General features: G+C 35.1%; 1 protein-coding gene across 3 annotated transcripts in view; it reads left to right on the top strand.

Annotated features, from left to right (window-relative positions):
- The first annotated feature begins 2562 nt into the window (after positions 1-2562).
- The window catches only part of LOC142983936 (uncharacterized), a 136394-nt gene continuing 112664 nt past the window's right edge, over positions 2563-26292 (top strand). For 2 of the 3 annotated variants that reach the window (XM_076131152.1, XM_076131150.1), the window contains exon 1: positions 2563-2822. In XM_076131152.1, coding sequence (XP_075987267.1) covers positions 2727-2822 — 96 coding nt within the window. In that variant the 5' untranslated portion in view covers positions 2563-2726. The remainder of the gene's footprint in view (positions 2823-26292) is intronic. The other variant, XM_076131151.1, reaches the window with a different exon arrangement.

Below are 26292 nucleotides of genomic sequence, written 5' to 3' on the forward strand. Positions count from 1 at the left end.
ACTTGTCTGCATGCTTTCTTTAGCCTGTAAGTGCGTCATGTAAAGCCTAACATGGTCAAAACACACACTGTTCACAAAAACTTCAAACCTTGTTAGAAAATAAAAACTCTTTTAACTTAACTTTAGTTTAACACTTAAACCCATATCACAAAAGACAACCTTCGCTTCATCCTAGGTAGGACGAAAGTTAGTTCAACCTTATAGGTGTAAAATTATAGTAAAAAGTCCATTTAATCTGGATTATTTTACACATTTTTAGCGACATGAAAGGTAATATATTCCATAATAAAGCATTACATTTCTATCGTCGAGTGTACAAAGATAGTGCGTTATCTGTGTATCTGTCCTAGCGTCCGCTACAGGACGTGACCTCTGGCGGCCATTCCGGGATATGGCCCGGTTTACCTGCGTTATTATATTTTGATAAATTAATAGACGAAAATGCCATTATTTTGGACTTAATGAAAAAAATACTGCTTTTGTACAGGTGATTAATTAACCCACTAGATTTAGATATAGATAAATTAACCTATCGATTTACTTAGCCTCTTTAAAAGTGCATATGGATTAGTGGCTAAGGTTACCACATCGGTACTACCACTGCTGCATTACGGTGGTAGGTATTCTATTTTCTATGGTAGTGTGAAATATATTATGTTTATGTAACAATCTGACTGATTTCCATAAGTGATCGAATATACACTATATTCTGTATAAATGTATTGTATAGTAAACGATTTGATTAGCGACTCCACATACTTAATTCAAAGTGCATCTATTAAATCATTTTTTTAAATGTACAATAACATATCGATTTCTTCTAGCTAAAATTACTTGCCAAATGATAATCCATCGTTAAAATATGTTAATTAAACGTTTTTCACATGCGCAAAAAATAATGAAAATACAGAAAACAGCCTACTTTGGAAGACAGTAAACAATGATATAATTGTAGACTAGCAAAGCTACTGGCTGTTTGATATTGACAAAGCCTGCGAACAAAACCTTCGAGTTATAAATAATAGAACTGATAATGTCATCTTCAAATGCGCACGCGCTATTTTCGCAAGATAGTGTTTCAGTTAGTAAACATACTTTTTTAATTTTCATTCAATTAGAAGGTACGTCATATTGCGCTTGCTATAATATGGCATGGCAGTAGGTTATATAATTTTCGAGAGGTGAGACTGCCATTTTTAATCGCGAAATGTGGATTTTTATACACCTCTATATAATATACCTTTGGTTATAACAGGCATGATGTTATGTATGTTCAATGTGTACCTACTAAGTTATGTTCGGAGAGAGCCGAATTGCTTGGCAAGACAGTGACAAGAATTTTATAGAATGTATGTTTAAGAGTTATTGGCGGTTTCACCACTTCTAATTAGGTAACTGTCGGTTAACTTATCTAGTAGAAATGTTTTCATAATTTTGCTATCACTTTCTGTATCGGATTCGTTATCCTTTATTTATGCTGTGATTTCTGTGCAATTGGCCCATCCTATAGCAATAAACTACGTGTTTAATTCAAACCACATTAATACGATTCTGATGCTGCAGTTACTGTCCTTTTGTTTGCGGAGAAACAAATTTTAAAAACAATTTAGTTATCTTAGACCATAAAATTGTGTTAGTTAATATGTAAACTATTACTACATAAGTTACTAAGTTTTACATGACTGTCATAGTAATTCCATTAAAATTTATCCAAATAATCATAACTCGAATAGGAAAGAAAACGATTCTCAACAAATTACCTATTCATCCAACGCATTTTGTTAGCTCTACATGGCTCTACATTGTACTAGAGCAATCTATCGTGAACTACACAAACTATTATTTAAATAATCCGAAACTTCACGGACAGATGGCGTTAAAAGAAACATATTTAGGTCTCGCATAATACTTCAACTATTTCGTCTTTTTTTCTCTTTCAGCTAGTTTATAAATGTAAAGTGTTAAATCTAATGTAGGTATTTAATTATTAAGGAATAGTCTTATTATATAATAACATTAAATAAATATATCAGTATTTGACAAAAGAAATAACAAATCTAAAAGAAAAACAGACACTTTTCAACGACAAATCATATTTTTATCTGTGAACATATGATTTTTAAAAAAACGCGGAGAATTCAAATTTCGTAAACCTGGTAGCATCACGTTTTATCAAAAGTAATCAAAACAAAAAAGTTATAAAATAAAACAAAGTATTTTTATATATACTTTTTGACTCAGTATATTTTTAGAGGTTACGTAAATTATTTCACGTGTCTTAAATTGTTGTAGTTTTTATATTTTAGCCATATAATACTCATATAAGATTAAATCTTTATATTTTACAAGACATATTGCTTGATTTCTTGTAGATCTTCGCAGATAATGTATAGGTACCTATTTGAGTTATGTAAGTAGTAAGACATTTCGCCAACTTGATTTTAATATGATTCCCACTTCCCAGTCTCCAGGTTTGGCGAAATGCGACGGTTGGTCGACTCCCTGGCACCACGATTGGCTCGCTCTCTCTCTCCCGTAGCGAATCCGTTTCATTTTTCATTCGCGCTCAATGCGTCCGCCACTGCGACGCGTTGTGGGTTGTGACGGCCCGTTGTCTATGGGAGTGTTTGCTCGTATTGAATTTGTGACAAAATATTTCATGTCCAGTGATATAAGAGAAATTATTACATTTCTCGCATGACAGTGAATAAAATAACCATTTGAATATGGCGTTGGAGGGTGTGAAAAGTGAAAAAAGTGAGGAAAACAACGGCAATGTACCAGACGGCAAGGCGAACGGGATCGACAACAAAAGTAAACAGGTACCGATATGACTTTTAAATTATTTTTTTCGCCGTGATTTTTCGCATCCTCTGACCTTAGAGTTGCAGTGTTAGGTCGGTTAAGCCTTCAGGCATTATGTGTAATTTTTTTAATGAAGCTACTCGGCCGGTATTGAGCGGCAATGCCGGTTAATCGGAACAGTGCGGAAAGCTAGGGTGTTTTCGCGCATCATGTGTTGAACTGGGCTACTCTGGATAGGTGGTCACTAAACGGGGATATGACCTATATTGGGCGGAACTATGCGGCGTTTTTTTCTGGGTTACTGCCGATTTTCGTGCAAACATGATGTCATTGCAGATCATATCTAAATATATTGTTTTAATGTCTTGCTATGTAGAGATTCTGACTGGCCAGGTCTTAATCACCGTTCCACATCTGTTTCGCAGCATAGAGCTATGAAGTGGCAGTACTTGAAGATATATTTAAATCCTCACAAACAATGTTATTGATAGTATTGTTCTTGACTCTATTTAAACTATTCTTTGATTGTCAATTGTGTAGAGTCACATGTCAATAGTATTTAATTTTTGTATCTCTGTCTACCTACATGTAGTCATTGAAAACACCTACTTTATATGTTTTGATGATTTGACCTTGAATCATTAATGGTTTTAAATCAAGGCTACCAAGCTTTGCTATTGTGTGTAATAATTTATTTCATGTGTAAAAAGGTACTTTTGTATAAATCTTGAATCAAATAAAAAACCTGTTTTTTGTAACGTTTTTTTGAGTCACACTGATAAGTAGAGATATGTGATATTGTTATATTCACAAGTGTCAACAGTCCTTATCTTGCAAAAATATTTGCAGAATCTGTAGCAGACACAACAGACAATTTTATTATTAATCTTTGTTTGATAAAATCTTTGTATTCTTCATCTAAAATCTCATATGCAAAATTAGAATTAAAAATGGTCAATCTACTTAATATGCCATGATGACAGATTTTAATATCTAGATGACATAATACCACTCTTTAATGGGAAGAGTGTAACAGGAGGGAAATCCTCTTATATGCCTGATGTAATATTTGAGAGGCAAGTGCTAATAAGGCCATATTAATTGACCTAGTCTAGCGACACAATTACAGACATGCATTGTCTTGATGAGATGTCAAACTGTCAGATGTCAGGCTTTATTGAAGGTCATTTATGTACCTAATATGATTTTATATGATGCATCAAATACTACTCTGAAGATATTGTAAAATAATGCAAGTCAAGAAGATGGTTCCTTTATAAAACATTTTTGGGGTCTACAACTACATTTACCTAAGCAAGATCTTACTTACTTACTCTGTTGGCTCAACGACCCAAAAGATCTACTTAAGTATTTTTAAGTTATATTATAAAGCAAATATATATATTGACTGAATAAATACATACTAATATTACACTGCATTGCTGACAACATTGCAAAATTAGGTAAAAAGTTACTTTGTACCAGACAATTGCTCTATCATTTCTACAAAGCAGATTGTTATAAGATAAAAGAAAATCAATTCCATAGTGTCTATTTTATAGTCAATTAAAGAGATAAAAACAAAGATTAAATGCCAGTATCTTTAATTAGCCCACACACATGTTACAAACAACTCAGAGTCATGACACTGGCATGACATCATGACATCATTGACCAGGCCTGCCAGCATTCATGGTGGAAGTCCTTGCTATTATTGCAAGTAATAATACTTAATTATAGCGGCTACGTCATTCACAATGATTTCATTGATTTTTATTATTTCATTACGTTAAAGGCTATTATTGACATGTTTATGGCCAGTATATTTTGTGATTTTAATTAATCCGGAAATATGTATTTGGCGATTAAACTGCCGATTGATTATGAGGAAGATGTCAAGGCGTATTAAATTATATAGATGAAAGCAAGCTGATACACGCGCATCATAGAAATCCCGTTCGAACGCAAGGCCGGGAAACAGATGGCAAGAATAATATGATTGATTCCAAAAACTACTTCCAAAAACTTGTTGTATAGGTATTTGTAATCCCATCAACAAAACTCCATGCAGATGTTCGAACAAAATATTCAAAACACATTCCTGGTTAATGTTTATATTGTATACAGCCCTAAAAATACAGCTCACGTTACAATGGTTCACAATAAAAGAGGAATACCATTGACGGATGACGTAAAATGACCGACAGTGATTTTTTTTCCCAAACATCTGCTGCATTATTACACAATTCGCGTAATGTCGCAAGCCGGCCTAATTCAATGAACTTGTGTTATTGCACCGTGGGTTGAGCCCAACCTTGCTTGTATCCTGCAATCTCGGCTTTGGGATCGTTAATGTGGAATGGCGGTATAAAGTTTGGGAGCGAAGGTCGATAAAAGAATTCTCAGACTATTTGAAGCAAATAATCACTCGATTGCAGTTGATAGAACGTTTAATAGTAGTTTTTTTGCAGTATAGATGATATAAGTTTATATTTACGATACATACCTAGTGATAAGTCATCCATTTATAAATAAATAATTTGATTTGTTCTGCGAGACATTGGCCTGTTTAATGTACAGTTTAGAATCCAATAAGGCCGTTGCATGTCGAGTAAACGCTCGATGTTAATGGTTGATAGAGTTAAACTAACGCGACAGAAAGCATTTGCGAACACTAGTTCACTACAGTTTTAAAATATGAGTTAAGTACAACCGCGGACCCTATTATCTAAATAGAAGATATCCTTAATTTTGTCAGTCATATTGTTATGATTCAACCTCTGCGGTCAAGGCCGTTGTCGCAGATCCATGACGTTATGACTGTATCTATTAGATACTGTGGGTACCCACAGGGCGTGGCCGACCCACCTTGCGGTTTATTCACTAGAAAAATCGTTATTCCACTCATAATGGCACCATGAAGTTAGTTTCTAAGTGGGCAATAACTTCAGCTCCCGGGTTATAAGCAGACATAAACATCGTTAACTTAAGTTATTGTCCACAAGACCTTTCTTTCAACTTAACTATGGCAATTTAAACAAACGGCAAAGTAAAATGTTTTTCCTTTTAGATATTTTTTCAAGGCGTTATCGAATCAAAACAGTTCGTGCGACCTTGAGGGGTTTCTCTTCTCGACGTGACGTCAGCCCTCAAGAGGGTGGAGGGATCGAACTCCAAACATAAGCACGGTCCCCTCGGGTCTGTAGCCAACAAATAAAGAGCTGTCATCGTTGATTAAGAGAAAGATTGTCCGTGTATATTTCATATGAAACCCACAGATCAGGGGAGATCAGCATAAAGTGGTTGTCAGAAACAGAAATCGCCTACTAACCTGAAAAGATAAATTGCTACTTCTGCCTCTAAACGGGGCGGTCGTGTGTAATAAGTAGATATACAGTGAAAGTTTAATTACTTTTTTGATGTGGAAATATTATAGTGAAATTGGATTCACATGAGGAGGGTAGAAAGGAAATTAAAGTTTCATTCACGAAATTTGAAGCGATGAAGAAGCCTTACTCCTCCCTACAGTTTGATGGAGGGTTAATTTAGACACGTTACGGGTAAAGTTGCAATAGAAATAATTTGTTACATCATCACTATCCTTTCTAGTGAAAGTGTTTTGTTTATCAACAGGGAGAGAACATTGTGGCGAATATTGTAGAGAGGTTATAAATATCGCATAGCGAAGAGGAAGAGTGTAGCGTGAATGAATTTGATTATTCCACTACACGGCATCCCACCCTTCTGTAATGCGCCAATGAAGTTCGTTATTAACCATGCAGCTACCGTAATTAACGCGCATGTATTACATGTCTGACACTATGATATTTTATTTATGATCGGACAATCAGACGCTAATGTATACATGAGTTTCACTTGTACGGAGCTATCTACATTCTACAATGTATGTCGTTTAGATGCAGAGCAGTTATGCATATCAATTGATCCATTGAAGCCGTAACGAGTATGTAGCAGCACTCTAATCGATAGCGGGGCCATTGTTGACAAACTACTCCATGCCACCGATGCACAGATAACAATAAATGTTAATGAATTTGTTGCTTCTTTATTTGTCACCTGCATTACAAACATAAACAAATGATTGTATTTCATTGATGACAAACAAAAGATTAAAAGATAAGACGCGAATAGACCGTCTTGTTTTCATTCACTTTCACATACCGCTGGGCAGCGCTGGATAATATTTCTTTATTATAAAAGACAACAGACCTTTCAATTGAACCTTTTTGTTTGTCGGTTTTAATCTGTTTATTTTCATATCTGTCGGTGGCTCTAACATGTTTCTGGTCGAGTGAAAGCGTTCTCTGACATTTTGCTATTGTCGGCTCTGCTGGTTTATTTTAGTACAGAATGAAAGTAAAAAGTAGCGAGGAGATTAACAAACGACATTTCTGAAATGTCGAGGCACACACATTTACTCTAGTTAACAAGCTGAGCTAACGACATTTAGTACATCAGTTAAATGTCGGTGTATATTACACGATATAAGTGAAGACAAGTCGATACGTTACGAAAACAACTTCGGCTAGTTGCTTTTCTTCAACACAATTAAGGTACCGCACCTTCGGAAAATTGCGAAGCTTTTATGCAAAATTACAACGGTAAAAATTCCATGACGTGCCATGAGGTACGACGAAAATAATCGATCGGCTACCAAAAACCGTACGCGTGTAACAAGTGGTGGATATTTCGGGAGTGTTATCTAAACATACTACACTTTCCGATATAACTTGATCTTAATCACTCGCTGCTACTATCTGTCATCGCACACAAATAATAGAGACGATGAAAAATATTATGTACGAGTGTTCATAACACAGTTTCCAGCAATTTGTATAATAGCATGTCGTGATGTAACTGCATGCGTGACTACGAAAGATACTGGAGTGACCGAGTGCTCACTTGCTCAGCCGATAAACTATTATGTCTATGAGAGCGGTAATCCGGTTTACTTAAACTCGCGTTTGTTTTCAAAGACTTCTCCGAGTCGTTTGGGTTAGCAATTTGAGCCGTCTCGTCTGTAACGAACGATGCCTGGCTAAATTCGTTTCTTTTACGAGCGGTTTGTTTACATTTTTACACAAGAGAAATAGTTTGTCTACTGACCTACTATTGATTTTACGCGTTCTTTGTGCAGTTGGATAACATTATTACCATTTTTGGACAGCTATGGTTAAATTTATTTTTAAGACGTGACTAACACTTATACAGGACATTAATTACTAGAGTTCGAAGTGTTCTCGTATATTTTCATGTAATTTATACGTGTAGAATCGAGTACTTTCTTTATGGCTATATAAATAAACGGGTACTACGAGCGATTGGAAGTGACATTTTATGTACAGCCTCAATCCCGTATATCATGAAAACGTAGTCGTTAAAGTCAACCCGATTTTCTCGCGAAATATCTTTAATTCACACGGACAATTTTATTCAGGTCATTATTGTATGAGAATAAAACTTTTACTAACAGTACGATGCGAATGCATTATAAATATAGATGGCAGTCGGCAAACGTCCTTTGCTAGACAGATGGTGGCTATTTGTGCAAGCAATGCCAAATGAGGGCGTTAGCTCGGTTGTTCATGGCTAACTACTCTATTGTATAGTCTTTTGAGGCGAAGAAAAGCTTTGTGCCAAAAAGCTTCACGGCTATTGAAATCAAATAACAAAAGTCAACATTTAATATTTTCTGTATAAACCATAGTTGTTCTCTTTCACTACTTTTGCTTTGCCACTTTGCAAACAAAGAGTTGTGAATCGTGATTAAAAAATAATGGGGAAATCATGTTCCCTTTTCTGTTGCTGACCGCATCCGTGGTCTCCTTTACACGACCCAGCGGAAGGTGGCAGTGCGTGACGTCATCAGATGGGCAGCCGAGTGGAAATAAAACAATACGCCATGGTTACCACCGGCCCCACAGCATTAACTGCTCTCCAGTCTCAATTGTTTCCTTTTTTAATTCAAAAACATCGAGATTTAGCCTTTCTACAGAGCAATATTTTATTGCTTTTTATGTTCCAAAACCAGGTTCGAATTAAGAAGATGGTAACAGGGATTCCGCAGTTCCAAATATTATTGTGTAAAAAATGCATAAGCATTTCGAAACCAGTCATTTAAACGAAAAGGAATACCAATAATGTTGAAACAATTTTACTCAAGGCTTAAATACATTTACTAGAAATTATAAATTCGAAAGTTATAATAGTTTCTTTATATGAAGAATATGATGCATATAATCGTCCGTTCAAAATAGAACTTTGCATTGGCATTTTCATTCGAGTCCTATTTAGCATCATTGCGGAAGCAGCGTTGGTTGTGACGGTGTAAGACTGTAAGCTAATATTGCAGCGAGCGAAGTCATCCTCAGAGAGTGCATTGAGACGGCTACTGGTAGCACCGGTCACGTAATGCCTTCCGGCCTCCGCTAATAGAATTTTACCGTTGTTGCGCACATTATTCTGCGCTCATGTTTTCTTAACTCATCAAAATTTTATTGAGAAAATCCCATTTTCTCGTTTCTAATCGGCTACTGTGTCAATTAGCAAATGGAAGCCTGCTTGTCTTTTAGAAATTACTTAATATTTTTAATTTTACTAATTTCATGGGCACGCCCGTTGCGTGAGCAACACAAGATTTGACACAGCAATGTCATGCAAAGTCATATAAAATCTCTACGAACATGTAATACACAACATGCTTCAAAACAAAGTGAACTACAAAACAAATAAATAATACTAGTTAGTATGTCATAGCATCAGTACGTAAATTTGGCCATGAAGGATTATTATATCATCTTCGTAATAATATTTTGAGGAGGCGTTTTATAAGGTTGACCTTATTTTTGTTGAATAACTTCTTCGTGTTTCGCCCTTCGCTATTCGCTGCTTACTCTCTTTTTATGTAGATAAATGGTCCGTGAATAAACACCCATTATAATGAAAATACGGTACATTGATGTACCGCAAGGGTCGACCTTGGATTTAGCATTTTATCGTCAAAATGCTCGCATTATTTTAGTCTTTGATCTTGACTGATCTAACAAACGTATATCTTGGATAAAGTAAATAACAATATTTAATCAATATCACAATTGTATTCATTCTTTTTTGATAGTCATTGCACCAATGAAAGTCAATAAACTTAAAAAAAATCGTAAGCCACGTGACGATGCATTTAATATCTGTTTTATAAAGAGAATCAAAACGGCTTAAAACAAATAAATCCTTACTAACAACTCAGCGTTATGCTCGAACACGTAGTGTAGATTAAAAAAATACATCGTCCATTTTTAATCTGTAGCAGAATTAAGCTCGAAACTCAATTATCATAACAATGAGGCAGAATGCATTTCTGTTTTGAAAAATTTCGGTGCTAGGCCGCAGCCATTAACAATGCATTCATTGAAACGAGGAAGGGGTGTCTCGCTGGGAATACGAGAGTAACTCGTAATAAATTGCTCTAGATTTGGCCGGAAATTAACGAAAAGCACCGGAGTGGGAGGACAATAAACCGACCCCTTCGTGTGCTCGATCATAAGAAAAATTATTTCATCCTGTTACCAGGACCTCGTATACTGTACAATTTTGTCATTTGTTTTATTGGTTACCCAGCCGACGGGCGAGGTCCTTAACTGCACTGCAATGCTAAACATTATGCACTCGCAATTGACACTCCTCAGACACCACACATTCGGTTCAATAACTTTGATTGTAACCTCGTCCAAAACTAAGCAGTCTTTTAATTCTATGTTCTGATATAACCATGATGGATAAGAATCTTTTCATTGTATGTACTGACGTAGCTAGTTAGATGTTATAGGATATGAATACAGTTCCTCATACATAAGCAGTTAAAGCAACGAGTCTCCAGGATCGGGCGGCGGGCGCGACGTCGGCACCGCAACGACGCAGTACATCGCAGTTTAATCATTGAGCGGATATTATCATACTGTGATGCTGTCAATGTACACGCACAAATATCACCATCTATTGAATGATGTACCAACTTTTATACTTGTACGTGTTTTGTTGATGAAAATATGTCTGGTTCATATTGTTGTTGTAGCATTCGTAGATTTAGTAAGTATCACTGATTGGATGTGGTACATGTTCATCTAAGCCCACAAAAATATGTTGTCTATGGTTCAAAGGAAAGTTTAAAGGCAAATACTCCTATATTTTTTCTATGGTGTGCTTTAAATATTACAAAATAATACAATTACAAGTCCATGAATGATTGCTGAGTCCCCAACCCGTTTTTAAGCTGTACGATAATTTTGCCAGAATCGGTTAAAATTACTGTTTAATAAGGTATATTTTATGACACTTTTTTGAAATGTCACGAAAAAAATTGATTTTGTTTTACTACGGTATTATAATAAAGTTATGAGTAAGACGCCATTTACGCAGCGTGCGCGCAGCCCAATCAGTAACATTTCGGCCGTGTCAAGTCCGTAAATAAACTTGTGATGCAATACACATACAGAACTTATAAAAGCTTGCGTACCTAATAGATGAACTTGTATAATAATTTTGGCAATCAACAATTTATGTTGAATCAGGTCACGAAGAAAGATTAGTTCAATCAGCATTCTGATATAAAACCCTAACAGTCGAGTTCCGGTTACAAGAATATATTTTTGTATATCTAGACGTAAAAAAATTGGTAGAGTTTACTATAGCAAGTGCGAATTTGAATAAATTAAGATAGCTGGCAAGGTCGGCCACTTGTAGTCTATTGAGGCAGTTCGATGCATTTGTTTTCAATTGCTTCGTGGAATATTTCCTTGCATTGTATTTGTAAACACAGACTAGTTCATGGTTTTAGTTTAAAAGAAAAACGGAAAGTATTCGACCAGCATTCAATATGTATTTCGAGCGAATGATGTAAACAGTTTAGCATAACCGGTTGTTCGGCGGGCATCGTAACGCTATAGCATTATGATACGGGTTTCACATGTTAAGGTGTAAGGTAATCACAGAGTAACACACTTGAGTTTTATGTAAGTTATGTTATGGATAGAATGAGGACTAGCGTGAATAACTATCATGGAATAGACGATATGATAGGATTGAACATGTACTTGGTGTGATAAAAGCAAGTTAATATATAATTTATTTTCCTAACAACAGAATAAGATTCATTTTGAACGTCCGAGGTGCCAAATTCCGATTTAGATGGCGTCAGATCAGCGAAAATCCGGCGCTTTGAACGGATATTGATGGAATTTGGATCGGCTTATAAAATGTATTACAAAATACCATTGCTAAAAGTTGTTATTTTGTTGCGGCAATATATTAAAAGAATATGAATTAGCAAACTAACATCCTTGATACAAGCTAGTATTATTTATGTTGAAATTGATTGCGTTATTATGTCTTCAGGACTTTAAACGCATCCTACATGAACGCCGGAACCTACCTAGTTTTTAATTTCACATTTGTGGCGCAGTAGAGCATGACAGCTGCGACAATTGCATAGAGTCTTCATTGTTCAATGCAAAAGAATCGAATATTGAATATATGTCGTCACAGTCTAATGCACACACGCTATTATTTATCGAGCGTTTGTCATGGGATTTATTGGGACAAACGATATCTGGTATAACTGGGGTTATGAAAACATCGTGTGAATTTTAGGGGACCCAATTTAAATTTTGTTACATACTTACGTTGATGACGTGATGAGTCCATTCTTTCCAGTTTATATAGATATTAATTTAAATATCTGGCCTAAATCAGTCGTGGTTAATTTAAAGAGGAAATTTTTCTTTGACAATTCGAGTTAAGACACCTCATTATTCACTTTATCCTTGTAAAATTTGGTTAAATTACACAGAGCTGGTAACCGGGCGATATCTGGTCTTAGTCAGTATACTGTTACGGCAACGGCAAGCCGTAAACATATTTCATACAACGTTTACCTCATTTAGATTTATTTTCGCTTCCGAGAGCAGCACGCGCAGGAATGTGGAATCTTTCTATTTTCAATGAATAATGAATTAACTCTTTTCTACATTAAACACACTAATGAAACTTGTTCGATTACTAGTATTAGTCTCTATTAATAAGACGCTTGTAAGCCGCTTCTAATTAATTTCTACCCTCATAATTGGCTGGGTCACTAAAGGCGACTAGGTGAATTTTGACGTGGGAAGAATGCCGATTGTTCTATGTTATATGATGTATAGTCAATCATTTTAAGCGCGCATGCGTGATCTTATCTGTACATTTCTTAGACAGACTCTACCTAGATTGATGCTAAGATATAAAACCACATTTAACCCAGTTTTTCATCTCGACCCCCTAAGCTACAGCTGCGCTCGGCCGCTTCAATACTAGGTCTAATTTTCGAGAGGCCTACCACAATCGATAGCGCTGAAGAAAGCTGCAGATTGATGTAATCTATCTACCGACTGACAGACAATTTCTGTAGTTTGTTTAAACGTTTTTAACAAGAGACATTGATCGATGTTTTCGAATAAATAAATAAAATGTTGGGTAACAAAATGTATTTGAAATGTATACGTTTTATTAAGCAATCGTTACTAATACTCAAATAAAGTAGTACACAAACAACACTGAATAAACTTAGGTTGTTAGAAGCTCACTATAAATGTCAATAAAATCCCTTTGGGTATCTTTTATACCGATTATGTTACTGTACAGTTCTCGAAGGTAAAATCAATACACATTGCTTTCCATTCTTGTTATTTGATTGTGCCATTTGGGATACGGGTACGAATATTGTTATTCTTTTTCGAGTTCTTAGCAAAGTTAGATTTAGTTCATATATATCTGAATATTGGGATGATAAAATGAGTGGAATAAAAAATGTTTGTTGCTCGTAGTACGGAAATATTTGACGCTATATTTAAAAATAGTTTGTGTTTTATGTTCGGTATAAAAATGATTTATAACATCACATTTTGTCATCATTATACAAATAGGTACGCGTTAAACTGCTAAGTAGGTCAAACACGTGTTGTCTCTAAGTAAATTGTGGGGACCGCACCCTATTCTCAATAACAAAGGCTTAGTGAGAAAACTCAGAATTATGTCAAGCCTATCTGTAAACCTCTTAACAGACCCTCGTAAAAGTATGCCTTGAACCTCTATAAAAGAATATTGACATATCAAGATCTTCTCTAGTGATTTGCGATGAATTATGTTGGTATTCTTATATTGCGGAAGAGACAGTTTCTAATCCAGATTACTCATTTAGATTTACGGAAAGGAATGAGCTTAAACCAAACAGTTTGCCTTTTATTTTACTCATCACTCACGCAAACATCTCCCGAGTTTTTTCCTATTTTTATTTCCCACACGTTGAGCTGGAAATATTTCTAAACATATGGCATCGTCATTATGTGACATTACTCGAGCACTCAACTCACGTTTCCAAAACAAAAGGTTTTACTAATTCTTTTAGAGGGCATTATGGGCATAAAAAGACGATTTTATTGCCTCTCAAAGCTTAATAGAAATAAATCTCTCTTGGAGACCAAAAACAGAAGTGTCAAGGTTTTTAAAACTTTGATCATTGTACGCAACTTTAAAGATGTTTATAGTTTGCATTGTTACGTGTTAAAATAGGCGAAAAGTAAAAAGATTTTTACTTTAACGGTGTAATCGGATTATCAACAGAAATAAATTTTATAGATTGAATAAGGTTATTCAACTTCTAGGTACAATAACATAGTGAAATTGATTACTACAGTCGTGCTCTAAGAAGTAGTTGGATTTACTACTTATTACATAGGTTTCCCGATATGTATGTGAATGTAACGTGAATTTATTGTTGTGTCTGAAGCATTATGTTTATAGCCAACGAAAGAAATGACTTTGGCTTTGGCAGTTCTGAGTTATTTATTGGTGTTTGTGTTTTGCCCGATTGTTTTTCTGTTCTAAAAACTGGGACCGGGACTCTTTTTCACCATGTCGAACGTTGACATTGGCATTATATTTCCATCACACCTAAACCTACCTAGCTATCTAGTTTGTTTTTTTAATAAACTTATTACTAACCATTTAAAATTTCTCTTGATTCGCTGTACACTTTTGTTATTATTTCTTGAAACTGTGTTTCCATTTATATTGAACGGCAAGTTAGCCGGTTGGCCTCACCAACGCATGATTCAGTTACGCAGTACCGTTTACTCAGTTTGTTGACCATTTTTACTAACGCGTGCAGAGAGGAACGGTATGATCTTTTATGGCTATGCTCACAGAACATGCGCGTTGAACGACTGCGCGAATGTAGGTTGTGCGCACACATATGTGCAGTCCTCAGTTTCAACGAGGATTTTCTTGAGAAAAATCCTCCTTGTAAATATTTTTGTAAGTGAATTAAGCTATTCATATTGTAACTGAATCTCGTTTAACATTTCAGTAATTCGATAGCTGTGATAAAATATTATATTCACTCGAAATAATAACTGATATCCTATTCGGATCATATCATATTCATAAGATTGCAATACCATTACAACCACGTAATGCTTGTCACTTGTTTCTGCATTACAAAGAAAAATCTATTGCGTAATAAAGACAAATGTACTTCAACTAGCCTGAATTTACTAACTTTTAAAAGCCACCCTGCCAAGTAACCCTGTTGTGTGACATTCACGAGTGCGGTTGCGGGTGGTACATTGTCATGCAAACTGCATACAACCATAGCTTTCCACTGCATATTGATAAGAACCTTTTCTTTATGGAATAAGGAAACGTTTGTTCACCGGAAAATTTTATCGTTTGGATGCCCCGCACTTTTTTCGTTCGTGATTAAAATTATAACTATAGGGAATTTTCTTTGGCAATCATTATTAAGCAAAGATTTATAATTGGTATATTCATATTTTATTTCGTTTTGCAGTTCACGTGTTGTAAACTCCCATCGATTTCTTTTTACATTAAATTGCACCATTTCAAAATGACAGGATAATTATGGCAATTACAGTGTTCAATGCAGAAACAATTCATACTCCACGTTTGAACTCCACTTTCACTGAGTAACACCATCTCTCATTAACAAGGAGTTGTCTAGACATCAGATAAACTTGATAAATTGTTATTGCGGACCATGGACTATGCTTTCATGTTGATGCTTTAGTCCTTTCTCTTTATTGTCTATGGTACTATCGGCGCCAGAAATCGCCTGTCAACATCATAATAAAAACTTCGACGTAGACTCGTTTGAAATTAAGTTGTCCCCAGAGCAATTTTAGGCGTTGGCAATTTGGTTTTAGGGGCGCAGAGAGGATTTTTTAAATTTGTTGTGTATTAATATGCCATAATATAGCTTATGGGATGAGTTTACTGTACCTTTTATTACACAACGATAATCTGTTTCTAAATTTGAGACATTTCTGAAACATAACTTATAAGAATGGGTTTTATGTAGGTATGCTCCTGTTTATCATTCGCTCAGCTCACCTATGTACGTTTCATATTTGTACTTTTCGTTCTTATGGAAATAAAGTTGTACTTTTTCAATATTACTGCATATGAAATGCAGTAAAATGAAATGTAAAACATTATTAATCCATTAGGGACTGTCAAGAGTCGACTTCAGAGTTAAATGTTCGTGACAAGCTGACGTACACGAACTAACGAATGTTTTCCTAGAACTTCAAACTTATGCACTGCGGAGGCAACATAGTATGCAGTTATAAATCATACCCTTTTAAGTTAATTTTAAATGTTGATAAAACATGCGGTGTTTTTTAATGCCAGTGAAATTTGACCTTTTAGAAGCCTGTCTGAGTTCTCAGATCACGTGTACTTACGCAGCGTAAGCTTGTGATTCACAAAAACGGACAAGCACTTTCGCTTAACACTTTCGCCTTTACTTGGTGTATAATAACACGCCGTGACTCACTTCACTGGACATTGCATTGTAGTTTGATACTACATACATAACGATCGATAAACCATTTAACATATTAATCGAGATAGCTTTTTCCTTTACTATCGACGCAATACAAGTCATATATTCCATCACTAAGTTAGAATGTAACGTATAATCAAGGTAATTGACAGGTACATGTAAACGATCTTAAGATTGAATTAGTTTCTTGTAGGTGTTAGAGTAACTTCTTTCCTGTAATTTAGCTCCATATTACATGTGTTTATGAATGTATGTTTTGATCTGTAAAGCTTTCTCCTGTTTTCATGAAAGAAAGAGTGGCTGGCGATAATGTGCCTTCATTTTTCATATCCTCAATCATCGAACAGACATTGTAAGTATAAGTAATGTAAATGTTGCGGCGCGAAACTCGCGTGTCTAAAGTTATGGTAAAAACGAAGTGCTTTAACAAATATTGTGTTCACGACGCGTACACCGATGAATAATAGATGCATTGTAAATACAATGTACGACGGACTGAATAAGTGCTGACTGAAGCAGGTTCCGTGTGAATGTGAAATGTATGCAAATACTTGAAACATCTCGCAAAGTTCATATATCGCGTTGACGAGACAGATTTATTGAAATTTAAAAAAGCTCATGAATTATTCTCGGCGCGAGTCGCTCTCGCACCTTTATTGCGGAATTATACTTCCATACTGGGTGACAAACCATTCGAGAACCATGCGAGACCACTATCACAGTAAGGAAAGGTATGAAGTACAGTTACGTGCTGAAGTGACATGTGACAGTGCAGTACTAGACATACTCGTACCCAGGTACGACTACCCGCAATTCCCTGACATGACATTTCCTCATCAATAACTGGCATCTATTGTTTGTTTACTATCTGATCGTAACTGTACGTGAATGTATGTTTAGCATTATTAATTGAGTCTTGATTTTGTTTTAATTATGGGAGAAGAGAAAGTTGTGTATTAGAAATATTATGTGGGCTTGAAAGTGATTGTCTTCGTTAAGAGCTTTTAACCTTTTCACCGCCAGAGTAATATTGAAAATCGGTGTTCCCCACGCCAAGCAATAAATTCCTTCGTTTATACCTACAAAATAATAGTCACGGGAAAAGTGTATATCGATAAAACTTCGATTAATTTTACGTGTTCTTATATTATGAGTAAAAATTGCATAAAAGTACCACAAAATTTTATTGAATTTCTCCCATGTGTCAACTTTACACTACTCAGTACTCATTACCCAAAAATAACAATGATATACACGAACAATTTGCATAAAAAAAGTACTTAATTCAAATATTTTATTCAAAAAGTCACAGCACTAATCCCAGTTGTGACGACACCTTTTGACGTTAAGAAACGCCACTGGCGTGGTCAGCGCTGCGATTTCAAATTTTGCCGCCTTATATTAGAGATGTACCAGTGTGGCAAGTCGGAGTGAAGTATAATATATCGTTACGTTTAATCATTCATCTGAATACGTTAAATTATAATCAATACTCAATTTTGCACAATTGTTTCGTACTCGTATCTTACGATTTTAATAAATGTAGAAATAAAATTTTCGTAATATTTTTCTAGTCTATAAAATTTATTTTGATGTAGTAACATGGAAACACAGTTTGAAAGAACTCTATGACTCTAAATCGTCACTCCTTAAAGATTCTGCTTCAGAATATGTAACATCATCTTCTACACCTTCTAACACTCTCAACAGCTCTTCTGTCGTCATTTGACTTGAAGACATTTTTGTGGCGCAGATGGTGTACGAAAAATTTATTATACACAAGAATTTATGTACCTATTATTAATAACGTATTGCAACAACACTACGAGTGTCCAGCAGCGCGGGTGACGTCAGAGCGCGCCGTCTGATTCCGTCAGTGGCGTACGAAGCACTGTAAGGGATTCCGCTAATAGAGATGCGCGAGAGTTGCCACAAAATGATCGATTTGCACTTATTTAGTCATGAGTTTATCACTAGATATGGTAGTTTTATTACATATTTAGGTTTGTATTGAATCTAATTTAAAACATATCAGACAAAAAAATTTTTTTTCAGAAAGGAGTGAAGTATTTCAATTTGTTTTCGAAATATTGCATAAAGTGTTTAGATTGTAGTCCTTTTCCTTGCACATCACTAGTTGACGCGTCTTCACGTCTGTGGCGTGGATTTGCGGGCTAAATTTATACATTTTGCATGATGATTTACTTTGTTTTTTTTTCAGGTACAACTGTCTAATTATTATATGTCTTTGTGTAATAATGTAATAAATATGTTTAGGTAATAATAACAGGAGAAAGAAAACACTTGAAACGTATTGTTGTATGTTTATTTTGAACTATAAAAAAGTGATATTTTTGACGTGCTATCACGTCGATGGCGTCGTGAGCGATTTTCAATTTTACGTCTCTTAACGTCCGTGGCGGTGAAAAGGTTAAGTGCATCTCTGGCTTTTGCCACGGATTTGACGTGGATGATCGATTTGGTGTAATTTCGAAGCTTTCTAGGTGTTTGCATTCTTGATCGGTCATTTCGTTACATTTTTATTACTCCTTGACTAGTTGTTATATCCGAGAAATGTTTCCAAGATTGTATAAATATACAATGATAATTTATGAATGTCATTCTATAAGCGTAAATATTACATACAAAAATATGTAGTTGACAAATTCCATTATGGTTTTACGGTGTATATGGTAATACCATTCATTAGAACATGGAAGTTAATTATAATTACAGCACGGTTTGCGTGACTCGTATTAACGTGTATTAAAATGACACAACGGGTCAAGGATACATTTCTATTACATTTTGCATAATAATACTGAAATATCTTAACAAAAAAGCTTTGTTAAAACTCCGATATGCAATCGTTTCAGTTATTTGGGACTCGTTTGTAGTTTTTAATTGAATCGATTAAGATTCTTTACATATTGGTAAAGCTACTGGCATTTTGGGTCGTAGTCTTAATTATAAGAATTCAATTCGTTGTTTCATAATTGAATTCATTTTGCAGAAACCACTAATTGATTTTACAACTAAGTTTCATCTGAATGGTTTTATATTTTACAATAAGAAATGTTGTAGTCACAAAATTCTACTATACTATTCAAAATGACTGCCAAAGAAAAAGTCCGAGGTCCACCCTTCACGCTTACAATTTTATGTTTTTAATGTTTTTATGAATAGTATAGAAGAGGTCTTCAGAATTAAATTACGACTATATGGCGTGTCGCACGATCTAAACATCGGTTAGTTTGTAAAACCGAATAAACTGAAATTAACCAAGTTTGACATGGGCATGATGTCATTCGCTGTGGGAAGAATTAATCTACTTATTGTTGCTTTACCAAGAAACGCGAATTTATCGTAGCACCATTGTTATGTGAAGGACTTTGAAACATTTATCAAATTCTAATTATAGCGGAACTATTTCGTAAAGTTCCTTATTAAATAAAAATAATGAGTACACATATGTTTTTGTAGGTCATATATTGCGCTTTGTAGGAGTGTGCCTGTACGTGGATGTACGACCCCAATACGAGCAACGACATCCATGGCATCGGACATCCGTCCGTCACAACCGGTTGAAAGAAACTCAAAGGAAAATCGGACACGAGCCAAGGAAATACGAGACGGTGAAATAAAATTACGACATGATAGAAAAATATATTGTTGATTCAACTGCCAAAGACGCTATTGATAAAAATATTTGCTGTATCTTTGATAGAGAAATTGAGTCATTGAAAAACTACTTACATGGTATACATTCTTTTTGGAGGTTTATTTGTTGTAAGAATATTGCTCTGCAATAAGGTTTCTTTTGTCTGAGACATTATGTTAATCTATACGAACGCCTAAAGAATTGTAAATTCTATTATCTGACCCGCATCAAGCCTTTAAATTATATCAAACCTTTTTTTACCAAACGTAAAGATAAACATTGAAGGTCGTATAACGTCATGTTCTTTAAAAAATGATGATTGACATCTTTGTTTTGGTAATTCTTCACGGATTTGTACTTAAGTATCTAATTTGATGATTAAATTATATCACTAACTTACCACGTGAGGCTGGCATGTGCTTCAGCGTATAATGACTTCTTTCTTGCACGATATAGGCATATGCTACCGTACTATGATCTCTACAAAAAATAAACCTTTACAAAAATGAGAACAAAAAAGTATTGACAGGTTACATAACAAACACGGTGAAAGAATACAGCACGTTCTAAAGAGTTTTCAAGTAAACATGCCTGCCATTTACCCAGAACGGATTCTAAGAATTTAAATGTGTGATAGGAAAACATCTTGTAAGATATTTTCCTTCCTGTTAACAGTGACGATAGTATATCACAAGGAATGCTAATTCCTACCCGACATTAACAGCTATTCGCGAGCTCGTATACACTCTAGTATGTTAATCCTAATTAACAAGAAACACGGAACTATTCCATTTTATGGTTCACACTCGTCCCAGTTAATTTGATTCCAAATGGGTTCCATTATGGGCGACCGTGTCGCGTCAAGCCCTTTCGCTTTAAGGGCTATTCGGGCGTGTGCGACGCGTCACTCTCGCGGTGTCCCTGTTACGCTTTATAGCCCATCCTGATGATTGAAAGCCTTTAAAAAAGTGGTAGTAAAACTGGATTGGAATGTCATGTCAGAAACAGAGTGCCACTCTTCTGAGAGACATCGATTCTCTTGTACAGTTGTCTTTAGATCTGTCGCTTAGATAAGTAATCTAAATATTGTTGTAGCTTCATTCAACACGATGCTATTTGAATAAGTAAGTGCTAAGTCTAAACGATTCGACTAAATTCCTCTCATCCTCATAAAGATTTAGGATATCATTTTAAGGGTAAACTGACGAAAGCGTAGGAAGGTATATTTTAATTACAAAGTATATCCGGCTAGGCTTTAGAAGTCCATAAAGATAAACGTAAATAACAAGTATTTAAGCAAATAACCATCTTCGCCGTCTACCCGAGCCTGCGCGTGGGCACACAGGTCTTGTTGCCCAGCCAGTGACTCAGCACACGTCTAATCATGCCAGGTAATAATGTAATTTTATATTCCAACAAGTTTAGTAAACTTGCTAAACTAGGCGTAAACATCAATTTGTCTTATTTATAAATATTGTGTGGGTTCGTCTGGAGTCTATTTCGAGGTCTACAAACTAACAAACGGCCTACGTTATTTATCCTCATTGTTTTATTTGATGTAAATGTAGAATGTAATAAAGGCGTATAATTAAATTAAAACCTCTGCTTTGAATCAGTAAGAAGATACTATTACGACATAAGCCACACGAAAGAAACAATTAAACGCAACTTAATAACTTAGATTGTATCTTGGAGCGAGCTTCAAAGCTAACCACATTATGAGCATCAAAGGCTTTATATCGTCGTAGGCGGACCAGCTGAGAGAAATGCATGGAAACAAGATGGAAACCGGTTATGTTGACGAGACCGATGCGCCGCTAGGACGAAAGTGCAGTGCAAGTGGCGGGCTGCGACGGAAACACACTTGTAACTCGATAAAGTTCTATTTTAGTACGCTTTTATTTGGAAACTTGGAAAGTTAAATCTTGTTTAGTTTGCGATCAATAAGGATATATCTTGATAATTTCATTGTGACTTCACCACTCCAAATGTAGTTAAATAAGAAAGTGGTTTATAACGCATTCAGGTACAAGTGGACTTGTCCATTTGTATAGAAATTTCACTACAGTTTGTTTATGTTTGTTTCAATAGACCTCTACAAGCTAACCAAAATAGATTTTACCAACCAAATACTGGAAATTTTACCCGTTTGCTGTAAACAACTACACATCGTATAATCACATTATTAATGCTTTCTAATAAGTTTTCTAAGGGTCGGTCGGCAAGCTTAAAGCTTTATATCAGAATATTGCGGGGGCGGGTTTTATACCCTCTAAATGTCCGTAACATATCGTTAATTATGAAGGCAAACCACTATTGTGTATTTAACGGAATCAAAGTTTATTATAAAGCGTCCACTAATTGTATTTTGTGGGGCAATTAAAATGAATCTTTTCATACCCCACAGGTATTGTTCGTCGCGTCAGCTTCGGAACTATTAACTTCAACAAAAAAGGAAATAATGAATTCCAGACTCTTTTTTAATCCTCTCGAGCTTTTATGCGCCAGAAACCTGAACCAGTTAGTGAGACAATGCGTTTTAATTTGTTGAGTTTCGAACTAAAAGTTGATGATAGCAAGTCAAAGCTGAAGCTCGGCTAGCATAATTGCTGGTATTGAGTTTATATCCTTTATAAAATCATTTGAAATGCTAGTTTTATTCCTGTATGAGTAGGTTTTTAAAGTATTTTGTGTTGCTTTGTGACGATAAAACGACACAATGAGATCGTCGTCGCAGATTTACACTTTCTTAAATGAAAAAGACCTTCCAACAAGCAATTTCAAAGTTGAATACAATGTTATTAAAAAGAGAAATGACATGAAACTGTACAAAAAGAGCAACGAAATTAGAAAAGTTTCAGTTATGTACATTCATTTATTAAATAACACCTACGTATGTATAACTACATATTAAACTTCGAGCTAAAACGAGTTTTAAAGATCACCCACAAACGCAAACATGGTTGCTAATCAGTAAATTATGCTCATTATAACAACCATCCATGTAACTGATAAGTTTCATATACTGGGAGCCATTTCTAAACTTTTTATCTACTTAATGTACAAGAGCTACGATGCCAGGATATAACTGAACAATATTTTTCAATCTGCTAAGAAAAAACTGCACCAAAAACAATTTAAAAGAAGTTACTACCTAATAAAACTTTCATTAGACAAATAATTTTGTAATAAAGACGAATGTTGGCTTTGGGAATTTAATTAGAAGCTTGTTTCGTCGAGAATACATAAAAAGTATAATACATTTCTCTTTTCCTTCAGATCTAACACAATATTTATTTCGTGCAAAAGCCGAGCTATTATTTTCCAGAACTGCGTTTTTGTTTTGCTTTAGTGCAAAGCACTGAAACTGGAGCAGCATTTTCGCTGCGGATATAAAACAATTTAATTGTTTCTTTTATTCACTTGGAATTATTTGGCCACCAAAGTACTGCTTCGAAGAATAGTGCAATCTGTTTCGCGTCACCGCAATTCCAAACTATGCTTTGCGTTGTTCTAGTTTCGAATGCGGTTCCTTCAAGTTTCTAATCATACGCCCAAGTTTTGTACCGTATTATTTAACTATTTCCGACCAAACTTTTGAGTGGGTAGTACGAGAATACTTTGTAGGAACAAGAGAACGAACGTAGGCGTTTTTCCATTGTCTTATTTTTTCCTCATCTTTTTGTAGATATCCACTGATTATGGTTGCTAAGAGACTTGCTTGAAACGTGTGTGTTATTTTGTTGCAATATTGTGGCAGCTTCAATAAGTTATGTATGTTTTTAATGCTGGGCGCTTAAAGACCGGTTCTAAAAGATTAGTTACTATGTAGAAGTTTTTAATAATACAGCGATAGGTGTCGTTAATCGAGTTTGATCTTAAGATTTTTTGCTCTACTTGTAGCGCAGAACATTGTGTAATAAAACACAACTATTAATTTAAGTCTAAGTTTCTTAGTGAGTATTTTTTTCTAAGCATAAGAAGAGGCCTCAAAGTTTAGCGAACTTTGGTATGAACATGCAAGCATCGTTGCAATTCTCATATTTTACTTTACTCTACAACACACATGATGGCTTTCTATGTAAGTTATAAACTGTATGATTTGCGGAACAAGCCTCGCGAAGCTTTGTAAAAATTGCACTTTGTCTTTAACAATATAGGAAAGTGCAGAAATAGTGATACCTACACATGAAATCTCATGCAGTTTTATAAGAATTCTTTATTTTTTTCCCAATATTACATAGTTCTTTACAAATTTTCACATACACCTATCATTATTCAGTTAACAGTCTTAATTAAGTATTCCCGTTCAATTTGACATCGCAAACAAATGCTCGCCATGAATTTTGAACAGTGTAACGTTGCATAGTTATGTCTGTCGTACAATTATCATAATTGTGTTTACTACACCGCGTGCGTCGTAATGAACACAAACACTTGACCGTTATGACATACGTGCTTCTACTTAATTGTCTATGATGATTATTATCTTATGTTTATTATAAACGTAACTATTATGCTAACATGTATTGAAATACAATATCTTCATGCATATTGTATAATCGATTAAAGATTTTGATGAACTTATTAACTCTTTATTAAGCTCTATGAAATTCATAAGATAAAAGATGTTTATTTCACACAAAGCAGTGTAGGTCTTAGTTGTAAAATTTTAGCGCAGCCTATTTCGCCTAGGGTAGGCATATGAAATATGTAGCAGGTACGGTAAATATACATAATTCTTGATTAGTTTTCCTTTTTACAGCTGACTTTAACTCTTAAATTGTCAAGATTTACAAGGAAACTGATAAAATGGATTCCAAAATGCCGTCACGTAGAGTAAAAACGTGTCTCCGCCAAAATCTTATTTGCCTTCAATTGAAAATAAGCTGTGACTTATTGACTACGTAGATATAGTGAGAAATTACAGTTTTGGCCGTTTAAGTAGCACGGATGACGTATGCGCTGTGCCCTTCAAATGAACATCCTGAAATAGTGTTTTACCCTTCAAAATAATATATTTTTCCTCAATTTATCTCACAGTTGACATAATGGCCAATTCACCTTCACCATCATAATAAACGCGTGTGCAACGCTGACTCATTACCTAATAGTGCTAACGTAATGAGTCGATCAACAAACCGCATGTATGTCAGTGCCAAGGACACGCAACCAATCAGTTTACGGAGACAATGTGCTATTACTCGGTACTTATGTAACTATACACTAGCGCCTCGGCAATTACTGACATAATGGTGCCTTACTTGCTCTGTTATTATAAGCTGAAGTACCGTATTTGCGGTAAGGCTTTTACGTGGCTTCAGAATCATCATCAACTATACAGAATTTAGTGGGAAGCTTGACTTTTGGTTTCTTTGAGCTTCATCTGGGTGCTGTGAAGAAGTGCAAAAGACTCTCAAGCTTAAGCACTCTAGCTGTCTTCCCTGAGTTTGCTATTTCCTAGCTAGTGCAGCAGTAAAAATCGTTTCCTATTTCATTCCTACCTTTTATTTTTATCTTCAAAGGTCATTTCCAACTGCATATTACCGATTAACATGCAAACAAGAATCTTTCAGTAAGCACATAGTAGATTTTTGCGCAAAAACTTTAGACGTGTTATGAAATTAACTGAGAAAAGTAAAGAATACAGATTCTTTTGCCCTTCGATAGGGCACTAGGGACTCTTAATAATAATAACAGTACCGTAACGCACAGTCTAAGAACATTTTACAGAAGAAAAGAGCTTGTTATTCTGTAATAACACTTGCTAACCTGTTGTGTTGGTTTTCTTATTATGTAAAGGACAGTTTATTATTTTACATACCTACTTACTCAACTCACACTTATAGCGTTAACTTTATTACTGTAGATGTATATGCTGATGCTTATGTCCCTATTTAGTGTAGTAAAGTAG

The sequence above is a fragment of the Anticarsia gemmatalis genome, chromosome 25, assembly GCF_050436995.1.
Source record: "Anticarsia gemmatalis isolate Benzon Research Colony breed Stoneville strain chromosome 25, ilAntGemm2 primary, whole genome shotgun sequence".
Taxonomy (NCBI): Eukaryota; Metazoa; Arthropoda; class Insecta; order Lepidoptera; family Erebidae; genus Anticarsia; species Anticarsia gemmatalis.